The 16,296-nt window shown below is 46.5% G+C and overlaps 1 protein-coding gene and 1 long non-coding RNA gene across 3 annotated transcripts; both read left to right on the top strand.

Moving 5' to 3' along the window:
* Positions 1–9,335: 9,335 nt before the first annotated feature.
* LOC142578160 (uncharacterized) lies at positions 9,336–10,049 on the top strand. Of its 2 annotated transcripts, XR_012827200.1 has the most exons (4): positions 9,336–9,585; positions 9,722–9,785; positions 9,858–9,949; positions 10,021–10,049. It is a non-coding gene; the product is annotated as an uncharacterized LOC142578160 (long non-coding RNA). The 2 variants fall into 2 exon arrangements; XR_012827199.1 differs by having other exon boundaries at positions 9,336–9,785.
* A 312-nt stretch (positions 10,050–10,361) lies between these two features.
* Positions 10,362–12,073, top strand: LOC142578159 (uncharacterized). Its single transcript, XM_075687562.1, has 3 exons — positions 10,362–10,477; positions 10,737–10,896; positions 11,710–12,073. The coding sequence occupies exons 1-3, from the start codon at positions 10,406–10,408 to the stop codon at positions 11,856–11,858; spliced, it is 381 nt and encodes a 126-aa protein (XP_075543677.1). The 5' UTR covers positions 10,362–10,405; the 3' UTR covers positions 11,859–12,073.
* Positions 12,074–16,296: the final 4,223 nt, after the last annotated feature.

Genomic DNA, 16,296 nt, shown 5'->3' with positions numbered 1-16,296 from the left:
ATTACTTTGTCATGTACCTTACCACTGGGTAGCACCGAGCGGTCGCTTCTAACAAACGCAGAAATGAGTCTTTGCAGCGCGTGTGGCCATTAATTGACTCCCACCACAGCCATGTGAGGTGCGACTCCAGCAGCGGTGCCGTTACCCTGCAGCCGGCGGAGAGGAGGTGGCGCTTCAGTTTATTAACTTGCTAGTTTTTGCGTGTGAATGCCCGCGATAGCTCATGAGGTCGTGCGGGACGAGCTGCTGGCGCGACACCCACTCGGTGGCCCCGAAGGATTGTGCATATTGATGAACGCCTCCTTCGCGGCAAGCGAAAACACAATCGAGGCCGCCTGATGACGGGCGACAAGGTTCCGCCGAGCCGGCAAAATCACGGCGGCATTGCAGACCTTGGACCATGGGTATTCGGCATGACCTGCGTGACCACCGGGCAGTTCCGACTATTCAAGGTCGACAGACGAGACGCGGCGACGGTAGGCTCCATTATTGCAGCCAACGTTGAACCGGGGGCCACCATCCACAGTGATGAATGGGCCGCATACAACGGCATCCCGAACTTAGCGGATGCTAACGGAGTGAGCCTCAATCTGCAATGGGAAACTACACCAGACAGCATGAAATTTGTGGACCCGATCACGGGCGTTCACACGCAAAAAATGGAAAGTTATTGGCATGCAGAAAGTGAAGCGCCACCTCCTCTCCGCCTGGAGTCGCACCTCACATGGCTGTGTTGGGTAGTCAATTAATGGCCACACGCGCTGCAAAGACTCATTTCTGCGTTTGTTAGAAGCGATCGCTCGGCGCTACCCAGTGTGAAGGTACATGACAAAGTAATGAAAAACAAAGCGCAGTGTTCTGACCCTTTGCTTTTGTATGAATGTTTCCCGGCATTGCTGCGCGCTTACGTACACGGTACGCCAGCGGCGCAGCGTTTTCTTATATATAAGCGCGAGCAGCGAGCGATGTGTTCAAAGACCAGCGCAAGAAAGCAGGCGCAGGCGCACACCAAATATGCGCGCCTGCACCTAGCCGCACCGAATCAACCCAGAGAAAAGGAAAGCAGCGACAAGCGATCGTATAAAAGCGCAGTGCACAAACCAGACGCACACCAATCTGCGCTCGAAAAAGCGACTGTATAAAAGCCTAGTGCAGAAACCAGGCGCACATCAATCTGCGCTCAGAAAGCGCGCGTAAGCACGTAGCGAGCCGCGCCAATCCAATCCAGAAGCCAAAGGAAAGGGGGGAAGTAATGTGTGACACTAAGTTCAGTGTTACCGACGCCACATCGCGGTTCGCAGAACTTCGCTGCCGATGCGCTAGGCCACTTCGACATTTCAATTGTCAAGCAAGCACGGGTCACAGAACGCAGATTCTCTACTGCCAGAGCTCACCGAGGCGAAAGCCGCACTGCCGCACCACCACTACTCGCGGCTTTCCGCCAAGTAACGCAGAACCTACAACCAACACACAAGCAACGCACGTACAATCACATGAGCAATGTTGAACAACGCGGGGTCCAGAGAACGATCACGCCGAGGACGAACACGCCACGGCGTCGCTCGGCGCCAGCATCGCGCCTTCTCAAAAATCCCTAAACGATGCAGTCCCTAGGCACCTAGGATCAGGTCACGTGAGGGATTTTTGTACGACAAATAGACGCACGCCTCTATGATTCATCCATCCTACATAGATGGATGAATGTTATGAGCGTCCGCTTTGGAACGGGGTGGTGGGTTGCGCCACCAAGCTCTTGCTGCTATGCTGCCTAAAATCCTACCTAGGTTAAACAATGAAAAAAAAAAACGCTATGAATTACCACGTTACTCATGGCAGGTTTCTTTTCCATTGCCGCCACCCATGAGATTAATTCAGCCTCTCTGACTTTCCGCTTGACCGTCTTTGTTGCTGTGTTGCCCACCCTACAGGCCGCATATTTGCTGGTAAGCTTCCTAGTTCTTTTCCTCCACTGTGAATCAATGTTTTTCCTGTACAGATACCTGAACACTCTCACAACCCATTTGCTTTGTCCCATATTCCTCAGCCGTTCTTCACATAGAGTTTCTCAATATAACACCTAGAGGGTAATCTCCCAAGCAACCTTGGCCAACTGCCGCTGCTTGGCCGATCGTCGGGAAATGATCGTCAAACGACTATATTGGCCAGCGAAGGTTGGCGAGAGGTCGGTATGACAACGGCCGCCGCCTTTACCGGCGGGCAGTCGGCAGAGGGCGTCTTGCCAACCTCTCTGTCAGACTGACTCCCGACCCGCCAGTTGGTCGCCGGCTCGGTACGATGGCAACGCGTCGGACCAACGCCCGAGGCCGATGAGTAGCATAATTTAATTTTTATATCAATTCCTGTCTGTCAGTCTATACTTATAAAATTCTCACTAGGGAAATTTATTATAGGTGAAGGTAATACATTGTTATGCTCACAGAATTTATACTTTTCGTGACTATTACATATACACAGCTGCATTATAGCGCAATGCGTTCAGAAACAGCGATATATGTGTGTGGGACCGTTTTCTGAAGCAATGTGAAACTCGTCGAACGCGTAAATATGTGAATTAACCTGCCATGCTTCTTTAAGGGAAATTCTCGGGATGCTTGCAAGGATTAATTCTGTAAACATGCGGAATTTCACGTGGGCTGTGGTATATATTATGAATTTTCGCTAATTCTTTTTTACTGTAATTTAAACACTAAACTTCTAGAAATATTTGGGGTTTAACAAAGCAAACGTCACTAAATTAAACTTGTACCTACCGCCCTAAACATGGCCTCCGAGATGCCATCATAGAGCGCCGACGAATCTCTGGGGCGGAGCGCGGAAGCGGTTAGTTCGACCAGACATCGCATCGCTCTGTTAGCGCTGCCCTCGGCGCGCTGCCACGTTCGCTGCACTGCTAGTTTTCCTCCTACTCCCTTCCAGAAGCGTCTCCTCTCCACAAACGTCACCCCCCTCTTCCACCCGGACTCTCCGCCTCCGCGCCAAGAGCTGCAACACAGAGGCGCCTTCCCCACCCACTGCATTCAGCCACCACTAAAAAGAGACGCGTTTTACGATGCTTGGCATCCTTCTTTGCCTCCCTCAAGCTCCTTTTTGCATCAACTAATAGCGCTTTCACTCGTGTGAACGACAAGTGCACCAGAACATACGTATGCTCAGCCTGAAGTTAACTTATGCGAATTATTACAGACTGTGGAGCTAGGAGTCCTTGAATTCCGCTCAGCAGGCAGTACCGACCGGTGATGCTTTCATTCCCAAACAGAAAAAACTAATGCAGGCCTTGCTCCACAGTGAATTTTTTCTATTTCATTTATGACGGCAAGACTATTCGTATCCTCCTCTTCTGGATATTTGACGTAAGGAAAGTGTCAGAAAACTAGTTAAACATCTATTTACTACAGCTGGCGCAGATATATTGTTTACTCAAAATGAATTGGTCCGATATGAATTCACAATTTAAAATTTCGGAAGAACATGCGCGACGAGGTGATAACACTGAACGCACGCTGAGCATTTGCCAAAAGGCGAACGCGAATTGTATTGAACCAAGAATAGAACTACGGTTAGGAAAATGCATATTATGTGGAAACCGCTGGAAACAAAAAAACAGTAGCGCAAGAAAAAAAGAGGACTAGAAACAGAATGAGCCCTGTGTCCTCGTCTTTCACGCCATGATGTTTCCCATGAGCCAAATAGCCCAAGCAAACGTTATGCGACATACTAAGAATTAACTTCCCCTAATAAAAGTGCTGATGTCTTCATTTTGCAGGAGATGACTGGGGAGCGCCAGGGGTTTTCTGTTCCTGCTTTGCTACGGGACTGTGAAACGTAAATGCATCAATAGTATAACTTCGGTGTTGCACCTACAGCAACACAATCTCGAAATCTTTTCAGCCAATCTTTTCTTCCTTTTAGTAGAAATGATTTGGCTGCTACGACGGCGCAATTCATCTGCTACGGCACCGAGTCCCACTACCCATTCTCTAAATTTTTGTTTCTTCTTTCAAGAAATGGTTTGCCAAAGGCTCGAGGATCCCTTTTTACGAGTGCGTCCCAGCAAGACTTTCTCTGTTGCACGCTTCTGCAGCAGCACTTCGCGCTCGCCCAGGTTTTCTCGCATAGTTTCCGCGTGGGCGATTTTCAAATAGCAATGCAAGGTTTCCCTCATGGTGCGGGCTGCCGATTTGACACTCGGCACGCCGCTTGCCGGTTTTCCATTTGGGCTGGCAAGCGCTCTGTTAGGCACTCATACATAACAGACAACTGTATCCTCACAGTAAGCGCGTTTCTCTTCGGTGCAACAAAAAATACGTTCCTTCATAAAAAATCTAACACGTATGATTTCGGCTCATATGTATATCTACAGCACACCGACCTCTTAATGGAATAGTGCTTTATGTTCAGATTCATGATTTATCATTCGCTATGTGCCACTGGCTGCGCGCAATTCAGTCTAATCCTTCAGACTGAGCATGTGCCATCTTCTTCGGGTGATTCGTGACGGACGGCGCGGCGCTGCTCGAGACTGTGAAGTCTCCTTTCTTTTCGAACTCGCGCTGCTGCTTGCGGACGGAATGCTTTTCTCCGGAGCCTGAGGGGACGAAACTTGTTCTGGCCTTTTTTTTTCTTTCTTTTTCAGCTTCTTCTTGGATCACTGGTAAAGAAAGTTGTGAGTTCGGCGGCAAGCGAACCGCCTGGTTTCCGCGACCCCGAATGTAAAGACGAACACAGCCCCCTCACTCCCCCCACCAACACGTCGCGCGAGAGCAGGCGGGGACCATTCATGCCGTGCAGGCGGCGATCATGTTACAGCGGGGCTGGGGAGAGGAGCGGGCTCCCTGCCGCCGAAACGCGCCGGCGCGCGTATACTACTCCTTGCCCCGCAAAACACACAGTGGAAAGTGCGTGATATATCCTAAGAATTTGAAAAGGCGGTAGCGCAAGAAGACACGGACGGAGACGAGAGGATAAGGATGGGTGCTGAACTTCCAAAAACATTTATTGTGAATGAATCACGAATATATACATGCTGTCCGAGCCCGGTGTAATCATCTGCGCATTCGTAAATATGCCAACTATTTGTCTGACAGCGTGACGGATGCCATGTTGACACATCCCCATGCTTACACAGCTTTTTTTTCTCTCCTCCATCGATGATGGAAATAAAGTTCAAGTTCACTTCTAGAAATCGGTTCAGATTCTGCGATTTCCCGTATAACACGAGTTTTACTCTTCTTAATAACGAAAGTGTTTACAAGGTCGGGCGAACAGTCCCTGCAAGTCAGACAATGACTTGCCAGAAAACCTTCGAAATCTTTTCCTTCACGCGGATTTTTTTACATTGTTTGCGTGCTTCCTTGGTCTTCATTGGCCATACACATCTCCCAGTATGGCCAATGTACACTATTCCGCACCTTAAAAGAATTTCATAGACTACCCCTTATGCGTATTCAATAAAAGGCGGCCTGTGCTTTATGCCGCAGTCACGTTACTGGCTTGCTTCCGGGTCGGTCATTCTACAAAGCTTTTACAGCTTATGGGGAGCAGCGAACACTCGTAACGCTGAGCCACCTTTTCCAAATTGTGGGATAGTGTGTGAACGTAAGGTATCACAGCTACATTCTGCCTACACTGTGCGCGGGTTTCGCACGTTTGTGGCTTTGTGCGCATATTTCTCAGCAGGTTCCCTGCAGAGTTCTTAGCAAAAAAAAAAAAAAAAAAAGAAAGCCCTCCTCCATTGCACCCTGTGAAAGTGGATGTACAACGAAACGATTGCCGACGTTAGACGACGTTACTCAGAAACCAACCACCACTACACCACAAGCGACGTACGTAACGCGGGCACGCATGTATACGGAAGTGCAGCATACATGGCCCCCGCCAAGCGCAAGAGCCTTATGGAACTAAATGAATCTTTGAGGGTAAATTGTCAGAAAATGCGTAAAATACAACTTAAGCACAAGCTTCAGACATGATAACTTCGGATTGCAAATCGAGTATGCGGGAAAGCATAATTCTGTTACGCGGAAACTGAAAGACCAAGCCCTTTTCTAGCTGCCATTTGAGGTCTGTCTGAGTGGCCACGGCCGGTAGGTGGCGGTACCTCAGATTAGTACCACAGAGAAAGGCGGAAGAAAAAAAGCGAGCTCGCCATGCAATAGGCTGCATAAACGTGCAGGGCGCCAGAAGAAAGGAAAAGCGCTTTTAAATTGAGGAGCAGTTAAATAGAGAACAAATCGGGGTGTATGCGATTATAAAAAACGCACCTTAGAGACTTAAAAGATGCACCAGTCATTGAGAATTATGTTTGGGAAGGTTGCAACAGAACTAAATCGAAAGAAAAGGGAGGGGGGCCGGAATGTTCAAATGGGAAAAAGCATATTCAAAGTGTCAAGGGCATCTTTGGTTTTCAGGCACAATGAGTGGAAATAAAACTTGGCTGGGCTTAACGTATTTATGAACGAGAAAACATTGCAGAGAGAAGAACCAAGGCTTAGCGGAATGCCTAAGTGCTGATATTAGGCGTTTTCGGAAATAATGCCGAAATTAGGTGACATGAATGCCCACATACAGGATCTAGACGTTTATACCGACAACAACAGGAAGTTATTGCTGGACCTTTGTGAGCAACGTAACCTCGTTATCGTAATTACGGGCCGTAAATCTGATGGTCAGATCAGATGGGAAGTTGGAAATAGGCAATCGACTATTGGTTACTGTCTGATGACGGAAGATATTTATGATAAGTTCAGATCAGTTGAGATAAGTTGAGCCATTGGCGAGTAAGACTGTAGTAACACAAGGACTGGCCATAAACGCACCATTTTGAATATGGGATATGTAGTTGTGAAGGAGAGCACGGAGTCCAAATTTGAACGCTCAACAAATAACAAATATAGCCGCGGGAGTCGAGAAAGAACACGGCAAATGGCCAAGCAAAAAGTGGGAATACAGTGAGCTTCTAAATGTAATGACGAGAGAAATTAGGAAGGAGAAGCAACACGTTTGTTGGAAAACAAAAAGGAAGTCAAAAAAGCTGGTGGAACAGCGTGATACCCGAAGCATGATGCATGATGCGCATGCATCATGCATCATGCTTGTGCGCATGCGCACTTCGTGTAATATATATATATATATATATATATATATATATATATATCGTTTTTTTTGTGAGACCGAAAGTCCCCTCTCATGTTATATTAGTGGTCGCGTCATTTTGTGCATATACGCTAAGCGTTTAATTGGTTTTTTAGTGACGTGCCACAAGGGACCATGCACACTGTCCGACAGCCGCTGAGCCAATTCGTATATTTAAGAAGCTGTGTTGGTGCAGCTTAGTCTTGCAGAGGCCGCCAAATTTAATGTCTTGTCATCGGTCACAAGAAAAGCTAGCATAATAAAGTAACGGGGCACGAAAGGTCTTCACGAGTGGTTCAGGCAGCAATTGAACAACACTTTGAAATTGAACCTTCAGGCCATGCGTTCACACGCGCCAGTGCGTTCCGACAGGCTGCGCAGTGCTTTGAAGAAGTGAGAGGCAGCAATTTTTTGTTGTTGTTGCTTTTGCGTAACAAATGTTGAAGGACGAATATATATAATGACGGAATATATACCAGCTATACAAAAGCGATGACGGCGGTTCATCACACGGGGAATAACAGCAACCATCACATACAGACGTTAGTGACAGTTCATCTGGCAGTTAGATCACCTTCCGGCTAAAGGATGGTTCTGTGTTTTGTTCTGGACTGATCGAACTCTAGTAATCAGAGTGAATAATGAAATCAGAATCAAATTTATTTTCGCCATATATGCGGGTGCGCATGCAACGACCACTATTATGAGAGCAAGAGTACTTGGAGACCAGTGTGCAAGTCGCAAGAAGAAGACATATCGCGTAAGTATTACATTTGCTTTTCCAAAAAGCACAAGATTTCAATACTTCAAAAACGGATATGTTTGCAACACTATTGTGTCGTTCATTATTGCTTTCTTCTTTTGTAGTTAAACTATCGAGAAAATAACTATTTAACGGCGAACAAAATTTAATCAAGTGGATATTGCATTAGACAGTTCTCGTAATAGTCATCTGAACTGCAGAAAGAGTCAAGCAAAATTGTTCGCGAACGGGCGCGTTAATTGTAAACGGCCCTGTCGCAGCACAGAAAAAATCTTCAAACGAACTAAGCGCAGGCGACTCGTGGACTGTACAGTTCTAGGAAACATTTCAGTTAGATGTTTTCTCTGGGAAGGGTGAAAGAAGCGATTATACGAAGGCGAATTGTGAAGAGATGTCAAAATCTGCAATTTTTCTAGCTATTGTCGATTCGTCTAAGAATAATTAAGGCTGCATGCCAATCAATGTAAATCATAAAATAGAGCATTTCTGCTGTCGACGTGGATTTGATTGGGAAGAACTAGAGTTAGATCAAATTCTTCCAATTTTCGCTCAATTAACTAATGACGTTCAACAATCAAGCAGTTAAGAATTAATAAATTCATGGTATATCATGAGTGTTTTTTCAAGCGCCGTCTCCTGTGAAGCATATCTACCATTTTCGTGCAAAGCTCTCTGGAAAGCGTATTGACTGTGTATGCATGCATGCACCTATCGAACTTCGTGCACATATAGACGTGATGCTTTGACGATAAATACTTATTAAAATTCAAATTATTTACTTCTGCCTTGTAAAGGTACAGACAGCAGAGGCGCAGAAAAAGCTGTCAGATACAGATTGACAAAGCCGCAGCCCCCTTTCGCTTGGCAGAGCCTTTACAGCGACACTTTTAAAACAAAGACAATTGCACCCGGTAATAGCAGGTATACAATACTGAGCAAGTACAAAAGGAAACCAATCAAGATTATACGATATTTGTACAATACTCCCAAACAAGAAAACAGAACCTACATGCTAACGTACATAGCACCCAAAGTACTGTTCGACGCGTTGAAGAGGTCAAAATTATTGTTCACATAAGGTATATACATATTCGTATAGAGCTACCAATCCCTGCGAAATATAGAACGCAGATTTTCATTACACACACGCACGCACGCACGTGCACAGCACACACACCAAAAGGAAACGGCAACGCGCTCACAGGAAGCGCCTGAAAAAAGAAAAAAAAAGGAAAAGTGTGGGGAACCGAGGTCGTCTTGGGCTGTAGCCTCTCCCTCTCCCAGAAGGAATGAAGAGGTTCTTGGAAAGCAGGGACGGGCGATTCTCTCTGTCAGCATCAGCTCCCACCAGCGAGGACGGGGCGAGAAAGCGAAACGGGGCTTTCCTTGCTGTCTATTTTTTCTTCGTCAGGCCAACGTCGCCTGCTCACAGGGGCGCAGGCGAGTTCCCGCCAAATGGCGCGGGGGCGCAAGCAGTTGCGTGAGTTGCCGCCAAATAGCTCTGGATGCCAGCTCGTTCCGCGTCTCTTGGTAGACTAGTTGGTGCATTTCTGCTATCATGGACTGCGCATATAAACGCAAACTACACAAAAGTGACATGGACAAGAACAGCGCAAGCCCTCTCCATGCAGTGGAGCCGCCGTATCTCGCCGTTCAAGATATGCGTACTCGTAAGTGGCATTTTAATTTCACGTTGTGTAATGCATGACTGTCTTTTTCAAGTGAACAAAGGTCGCTTTGTATTGTGTAAATGGTTTTGCAACGTATGATAAACTCCTTGTTTTTCGGGCTTATTTTTTCTGACAGGAAGAAAAAAAAAGAGGCTTTACATGAGAACGGATCAAGCGTTCGAGAGTTGGGACAGGGAAATGTGAGACGTACTTTCATGTATATATTTCTAATATTATTTTTTCGTCTTGTATTCTTGTCAATTTTTCTCTAGGAAACACTGGAACGACACTGCTTAAATTGAAGCACAGTGTGCGAATGACCTGCTACGCTCGGAACTGTTATCACCATTCGGGAAGAAATCGGGTAAGACGCTTGTCTGGTTTATTGCGGAAAAGTCATAATTAATTAGAAGTTGCTTTCGTTCCTTCCCACAGATGAAAAAACATAACTGTAAATACCTGTATGATACACGTCTGGTGCATTGCAGGTAAGAATGGACTGTGTGTGGCGCGCTTCACCGCATGTGGACTAGAGTAGATCTAGGAACATCAGACAAGAAGACACGTATGTGAAACCCTGAGGATAGCCCATATGTAAGTTCTTCCTCAATTTTTCTTTTGTTGCATTTTCGTAGTTTACGTGTAATACTTTGTCACCGAGGTCTCGACGTTATGTATACCTATACATTTGTCTCGTGGCAGTCTGCGTGCAATTTTGTTTGTGCAACTATGTGTTGTATTCATTTATCGCGCTGCCTGGATGGTGTTTTTTTTCACTGATATTCCGACCAAAGTCGGTAAACCTATCCTTCCTGTCCTCATGTTTCCTTGGGCGGCTCTAAAGCGTATCTTAGAGGAATATTTAGCTTCAGATTCCCGCATGGAACAGATGGTGAATGACATGCTGTGTTTTCTTTTTAGAGAAACTATGTATTCATGTTTAATATTTGGTTGATTTTCATTTTGTCATTCATACAATACCGCAGCCATGTGCCATTCTGTCATAGAACGTTGTTTCTAGATGTATTTGTTTTATGTGGTTAAAACATTTAAAACGAGAGCGTTTCTTATCCTGGCCATTATTTTTTACAGACCACGATAACCACGTATTTGGATGTCTGGTTTAACTCTACGTGCGCTGGTTCGTGCAGGTGAACTTTTTTTCCAGATACGGAGGAACGGACACCGGTCGTGCCGTGAGCACTATTCTGCAGGGCATACTTACAATTGAAGCTGCACTGCAGTTCAGCTGGAAAGGGTCGCAGGGGAGGAAGCAAGCCTTCGTGAAGCTCATGGCCATCACGAATATAAGTAAGAAATATGGCATAACAATCAGCTTTCTAGTGCACGTTGCGAAAATCGGTACCAACTGCATGCTTAGTTTTTTTTTCTTCATTCAAACAAGCTGCTGCTTATTGCATCTTGCTGCGTCCAGTATTAGCATTTTCTTTAATAAAATAATGCCGTAATAAGTGAGTTCTACTTGCGGCGTCCATATTTTGCCACTGCTTTTGAGGAGTTTGTTTTGCTTCACCATATAATATATGCTGTATATGCTGTTTCTGCTTTAACCCATGTATGCTAACTGTTTTCTGCAAAACATAGACCTATCATCGTTGCCATCATGTCAGCAAGTATATGTATCATGCCATAAGCTTCCCCTCTTGCCTCTCCACATTTACCTATTCACCTCCTTGTGCCGCTTGGCGCGCTCCGGGCTGCGGCGCGTTCTTTGTCTCAGCGTTTCAACTCGGCTGTTTCATACAGTGCTCACGGGAAGCAACAAGACCTATCGTGGTGTAAATAGCCGCGCTACCTATAGACACAGTAGCCACTGTGTATGCGTGTTTTGCTATGGTTCCGTGTTCAGTTCCCCCTATTGCTAACGACCTATAAATTACCAACTATCCGGTACTTACACGATTTGTGTCGTCCAGCCACTCTTCCTGACAGCTTCGATACTGATTTGCACGTCACTAATATTGCTTTGTTGTCGTTTCTTTAATGTTTCGTGAATATCTGACTTATGATCTTTTTGATTGTTTCACTTCTTCAAATGGAATGCGACTCACCAACTGAACTATAAAGCGGGGCAGCTTTCTTATATGTGCCACTTTTTTGCAGCATTTGTGAGGAGCACGTTCCCTGACGCTTCACTAGCATCAGTGGCTGGAGTCGCAAAACGCTGGTTGGTTGGAGCAGCTGACAGGGATGGAGGCCGGAATGAAAGAAGGCGCCGTGACCCTGCTTCAAGCCCACCAAATATGGACTAGTGTTTGAAACTTGTGAACGTTTCGGTGTACATATCCAATTTAAGACAATTACAAGAAATAAAGACCTGTATCAGAATCTTTTGCCTGGCATTTATGTGGCATGAAAAGTACAAAAAAGCGTTCGCTTTCGTGTGGTACTTCTATGCCGGCCACCACACAAGCATGATGCATGATGCGCATGCTGTTGTAAATGCATGATGCAAAAGCTACGATTATTCGGGGCGTCAAAAGCAACGTCGGCTATCAGCACCGGGCCGGTGTAATGCCGACCATTATTGTCGTCAGGGCCATGGCTGGCCCGCGTGTGGCATGCGCTCGGCTGCGTTGGCCAAATAGAATGGCCCTACGGCTGGCCGACTGACTACGTACCTAAAGCCTTGGTAGGCCCTCGTATGGGACGCCGTCGGCCAAGTCGGCCACAGTGGTCGGGCCTACATCGATTGCCGACGATCGGCCGACGTTAGGCCAATGTCAATCCCCAAAGCTGGGCCGCCCTTGGTTGCCGAGGTCGGGCCAACCGTTTTGCAGTCGGCCGGAGACGTCGGGCCGACTTTTTGCCACGGTCTTTTTGTTGCTTGGGCTGGCGCCACCGTCTATGGGAGTTTCTTAAAGGGCCCCTGAAACGGTTCGGACAAATTTTGTAGACGCGTAGGGTACAGCTTAAGTAGAACATTCGCACCACAATTTAAGTGAAGCGTTACGTATTAATGGAGCTACAAGCGATTAGAAGCTACCCTCCTCCCTAGCCATGCTTTTCCTCCTCAACTCGTTCGCCGAGCGAGTGGGGCTAAGCTCCGCCTTCACTGGTTCAGCGTCACGATGCGACGTCACATCGTCCACTTCCGGTTGTTTTGGAGACCGCCTCCGCCCGCGCGAGACCGCTCCGCTAGCCGCTTGGCCGTCGACCACAAGCGAGAGCTATCGAAGCAGCGTGCGTTGCGAGCATTCGGTCGTAGCGCCGAACGTGTCTTGTATTCCGGTAACCACAGGCAAGCTGGTCATTTCGGCAAATGACTGTAGGCATAAACTCAAGCTGATGAAGGAACTTTAGCGTAGACGTACGTGAGCGGCCTGATCGGTCTGCACGGTCCATACACTTGTTGGTGCAGCGTTTAACCAGCCAAACAAAGCGCTAATATTGCTCTAACCAAGTGTAAAACATTTTAAACATTTATAAAAACAACGTGTTCATGATTACACTCCTGCGAAAAATACACACCAGCAGCAAAGAAGAATACACTTCGTTGCTGCTACTGTGTATGGTTGAGCTCTGTGCCACGAGGTGGCTGCACCGTGCAGACCATTCGCATTTGCCCTTCTGCTCATCTCATGGCTCATCCCGTTACGGCAAAGTCAAGCGGCCAGACTCTGTCCCCTTGCGCTTGCGTTTTCCCTAATACCGGACTCGGGAAACGCTATTGCGTTCGTAATCTTCCGGTGTAAAGTGACGGCCACAAACGCGCAAATCCTGGCGCCGATCGGATAGCGGCAGTCCGATGCGCAGCAGCCAGTTCGCTCGTACGCTGCCTTGCAGAGGGACACGATGTCGCAGCTTGACATATTGCCAGTCGCTACGTTTGCAGTCCACAAGGCAACAAAGTCGAATCATAGTGCTCGCGAAAAGACTGAGACCAACTCTGACCGCGGAGCTCTCTTCAAAATGGAGTACGTTGTAACAGAAGCAGACGACACATGCTGTGTGCCGGAAGTGCTTAAGTGTACTGAAAAATTATTCTTGTGCATTCTCTTTATGCTACTTTCTTTTCATAAAAACAAATTAACTAACATTCCAACTATTACGAAGATCATTTGTTTACCATAAAGTTGGAAAAATTATCGATCACGCGCCCTTGTCAGCCAATCGGATAGCTCGCCCCACTGACGTCGTATGGGTGATTTCGGTCATATGGGTAGGGGCGGCTTAAAATTCCGCCAAGCAGTGCGCTGCGATCGGCAGCGATGTGCATATTTAAAACCTTATAATAAATTACACGCTTTACGCGGAGCACTTAGATGTGTCAATTAATGATCAGAAGGACCTACTCTAACGACTCAATACGTTTGTAGAAAATCGTCAAAAGCGTTTCAGGGTCCCTTTAAGGGGGCACCGTGCCGTCACAGGAATGACGGTATATGTGTCTGCGAGGTTCGTGTTGGCTGGTGTTGTAAGAGGCTTCGTCTAAAACGTGGATATGGCTACGCAAATAACGCGATCTCGAAGTAAAATCTTCATAAAATGTTTCCATTCACGCATATTACATCTTTACTCACGCACGATGCATGACCAAGCGATGAAAAGCAAGAACAGACGACCAACTGTTTCAAAGCGAGCGCGAACCTTGTCGTCTGTCCTCCAACTTTAGAGGCCCGCTGATACAGTACCAGTGGCATCCACGACGATAATGGAAGAGAAAATAGTCTAGAGGAATTCGAAATCCCGAAGGTAACGCCGGAAGAAGTAAAGAAAGCCTTAGGAGATATGCAAAGGGGAAAGGCAGCTGGGGAGGATCAGGTAACAGCAGATTTGTTGAAGGATGGTGGACAGATTGTTCTAGAGAAACTGGCCACCCTGTATACGCAATGCCTCATGACCTCGAGCGTACCGGAATCTTGGAAGAACGCTAACATAATCCTAATCCATAAGAAAGGGGACGCCAAAGACTTGAAAAATTATAGACCGATCAGCTTACTGTCCGTTGCCTACAAAGTATTTACTAAGGTAATTGCAAATAGAATCAGGAACACCTTAGACTTCTGTCAACCAAAGGACCAGGCAGGATTCCGTAAAGGCTACTCAACAATAGACCATATTCACACTATCAATCAAGTGATAGAGAAATGTGCAGAATATAACCAACCCTTATATGTAGCTTTCATTGATTACGAGAAAGCGTTTGATTCAGTCGAAACCTCAGCAGTCATGGAGGCATTACGGAATCAGGGGGTAGATACTGGAAAATAGATACAGGGAAAATACTGGAAGATATCTATAGCGGCTCCACAGCCACCGTAGTCCTCCACAAAGAAAGCAACAAAATCCCAATAAAGAAAGGCGTCAGACAGCGAGATACGATCTCTCCAATGCTATTCACAGCGTGTTTACAGGAGGTATTCAGAGACCTGGATTGGGAAGAATTGGGGATAAAAGTTAATGGAGAATACCTTAGTAACTTGCGATTCGCTGATGATATTGCCTTGCTTAGTAACTCAGGGGACCAATTGCAATGCATGCTCACTGACCTGGAGAGGCAAAGCAGAAGAGTGGGTCTAAAAATTAATCTGCAGAAAACTAAAGTAATGCTTAACAGTCTCGGGAGAGAACAGCAATTTACAATAGGCAGCGAGGCACTGGAAGTCGTAAGGGAATACATCTATACTTAGGGCAGGTAGTGACGGCGGATCCGGATCATGAGACGGAAATAATCAGAAGAATAAGAATGGGCTGGGGTGCGTTTGGCAGGCATTCCCAAATCATGAACAGCAGGTTGCCATTATCCCTCAAGAGAAAAGTATATAATAGCTGTGTCTTACCAGTACTCACCTACGGGGCAGAAACCTGGAGGCTTACTAAAAGGGTTCTACTCAAATTGAGGACGACACAACGAGCTATGGAAAGAAGAATGATGGGTGTAACGCTAAGGGATAAGAAAAGAGCAGATTGGGTGAGAGAACAAATGTGAGTTAATGACATCTTAGTTGAAATCAAGAAAAAGAAATGGGCATGGGCAGGACATGTAATGAGGAGGGAAGATAACCGATGGTCATTAAGGGTTACGGACTGGATTCCAAGGGAAGGGAAGCGTAGCAGGGGGCGGCAGAAAGTTAGGTGGGCGGATGAGATTAAGAAGTTTGCAGGGACGGCATGGCCACAATTAGTACATGACCCGGGTTGTTGGAGAAGTATGGGAGAGGCCTTTGCCCTGCAGTGGGCGTAACCAGGCTGATGATGATGTTGATGATACGTTTTACGTAACATATGTAGTCGTACACACAATAACAAGTTCTCATAGTTAAACAAAACATGTTTTCGCGTAATAATAAAGCTAAAACAGCTTTTCACGTGCTGCTTTAGTAGGAAGTGAATCATTGTGACCATAGAGTTTCTCACTATAACGTAGTGAGAAATTCTATGGTTCTTCATACTCAATTTTACTGCGCCTATAGCCTGTTTCACATGATGCGATTTTCGTCGCACCGGAAGTGCGATTTCCGTCGTTTGCGATGAAAATCGCAGTCGCAGTGCCGTCCCCCCGATTTTCGGCTGCGACCAACCGGTTGGTCGCACAGTCGCACCGTCGCACCGATCGCTGCGATTTTCCGTCGAAATTGCGCGGAGAGCTGTCAACGGAGCTATTTCGCCGGTTTGTTTTGGAAAATGGCGTCTCGCACGACAAGTGACGATTCACACGAGCACATCGAAATTGGATTTCACCGCTCT

Source organism: Dermacentor variabilis, chromosome 4 (assembly GCF_050947875.1).
Source record: "Dermacentor variabilis isolate Ectoservices chromosome 4, ASM5094787v1, whole genome shotgun sequence".
NCBI lineage: Eukaryota > Metazoa > Arthropoda > Arachnida > Ixodida > Ixodidae > Dermacentor > Dermacentor variabilis.
The sequence above is the reverse complement of the archived record's forward strand: the minus strand, read 5'-3'. Positions and strand labels throughout refer to the sequence as shown.

Bases quoted from the DNA above. Each gene is read 5' to 3' on its own strand.
- LOC142578159 (XM_075687562.1), top strand. From the start codon at position 10,406: ATGTTTCCTTGGGCGGCTCTAAAGCGTATCTTAGAGGAATATTTAGCT. The intron at 10,478-10,736 runs GTGAATGACATG...TGGTTCGTGCAG, and splicing joins ATTCCCGCATGGAACAGATG to GTGAACTTTTTTTCCAGATA. The intron at 10,897-11,709 runs GTAAGAAATATG...ACTTTTTTGCAG, and splicing joins CATGGCCATCACGAATATAA to CATTTGTGAGGAGCACGTTC.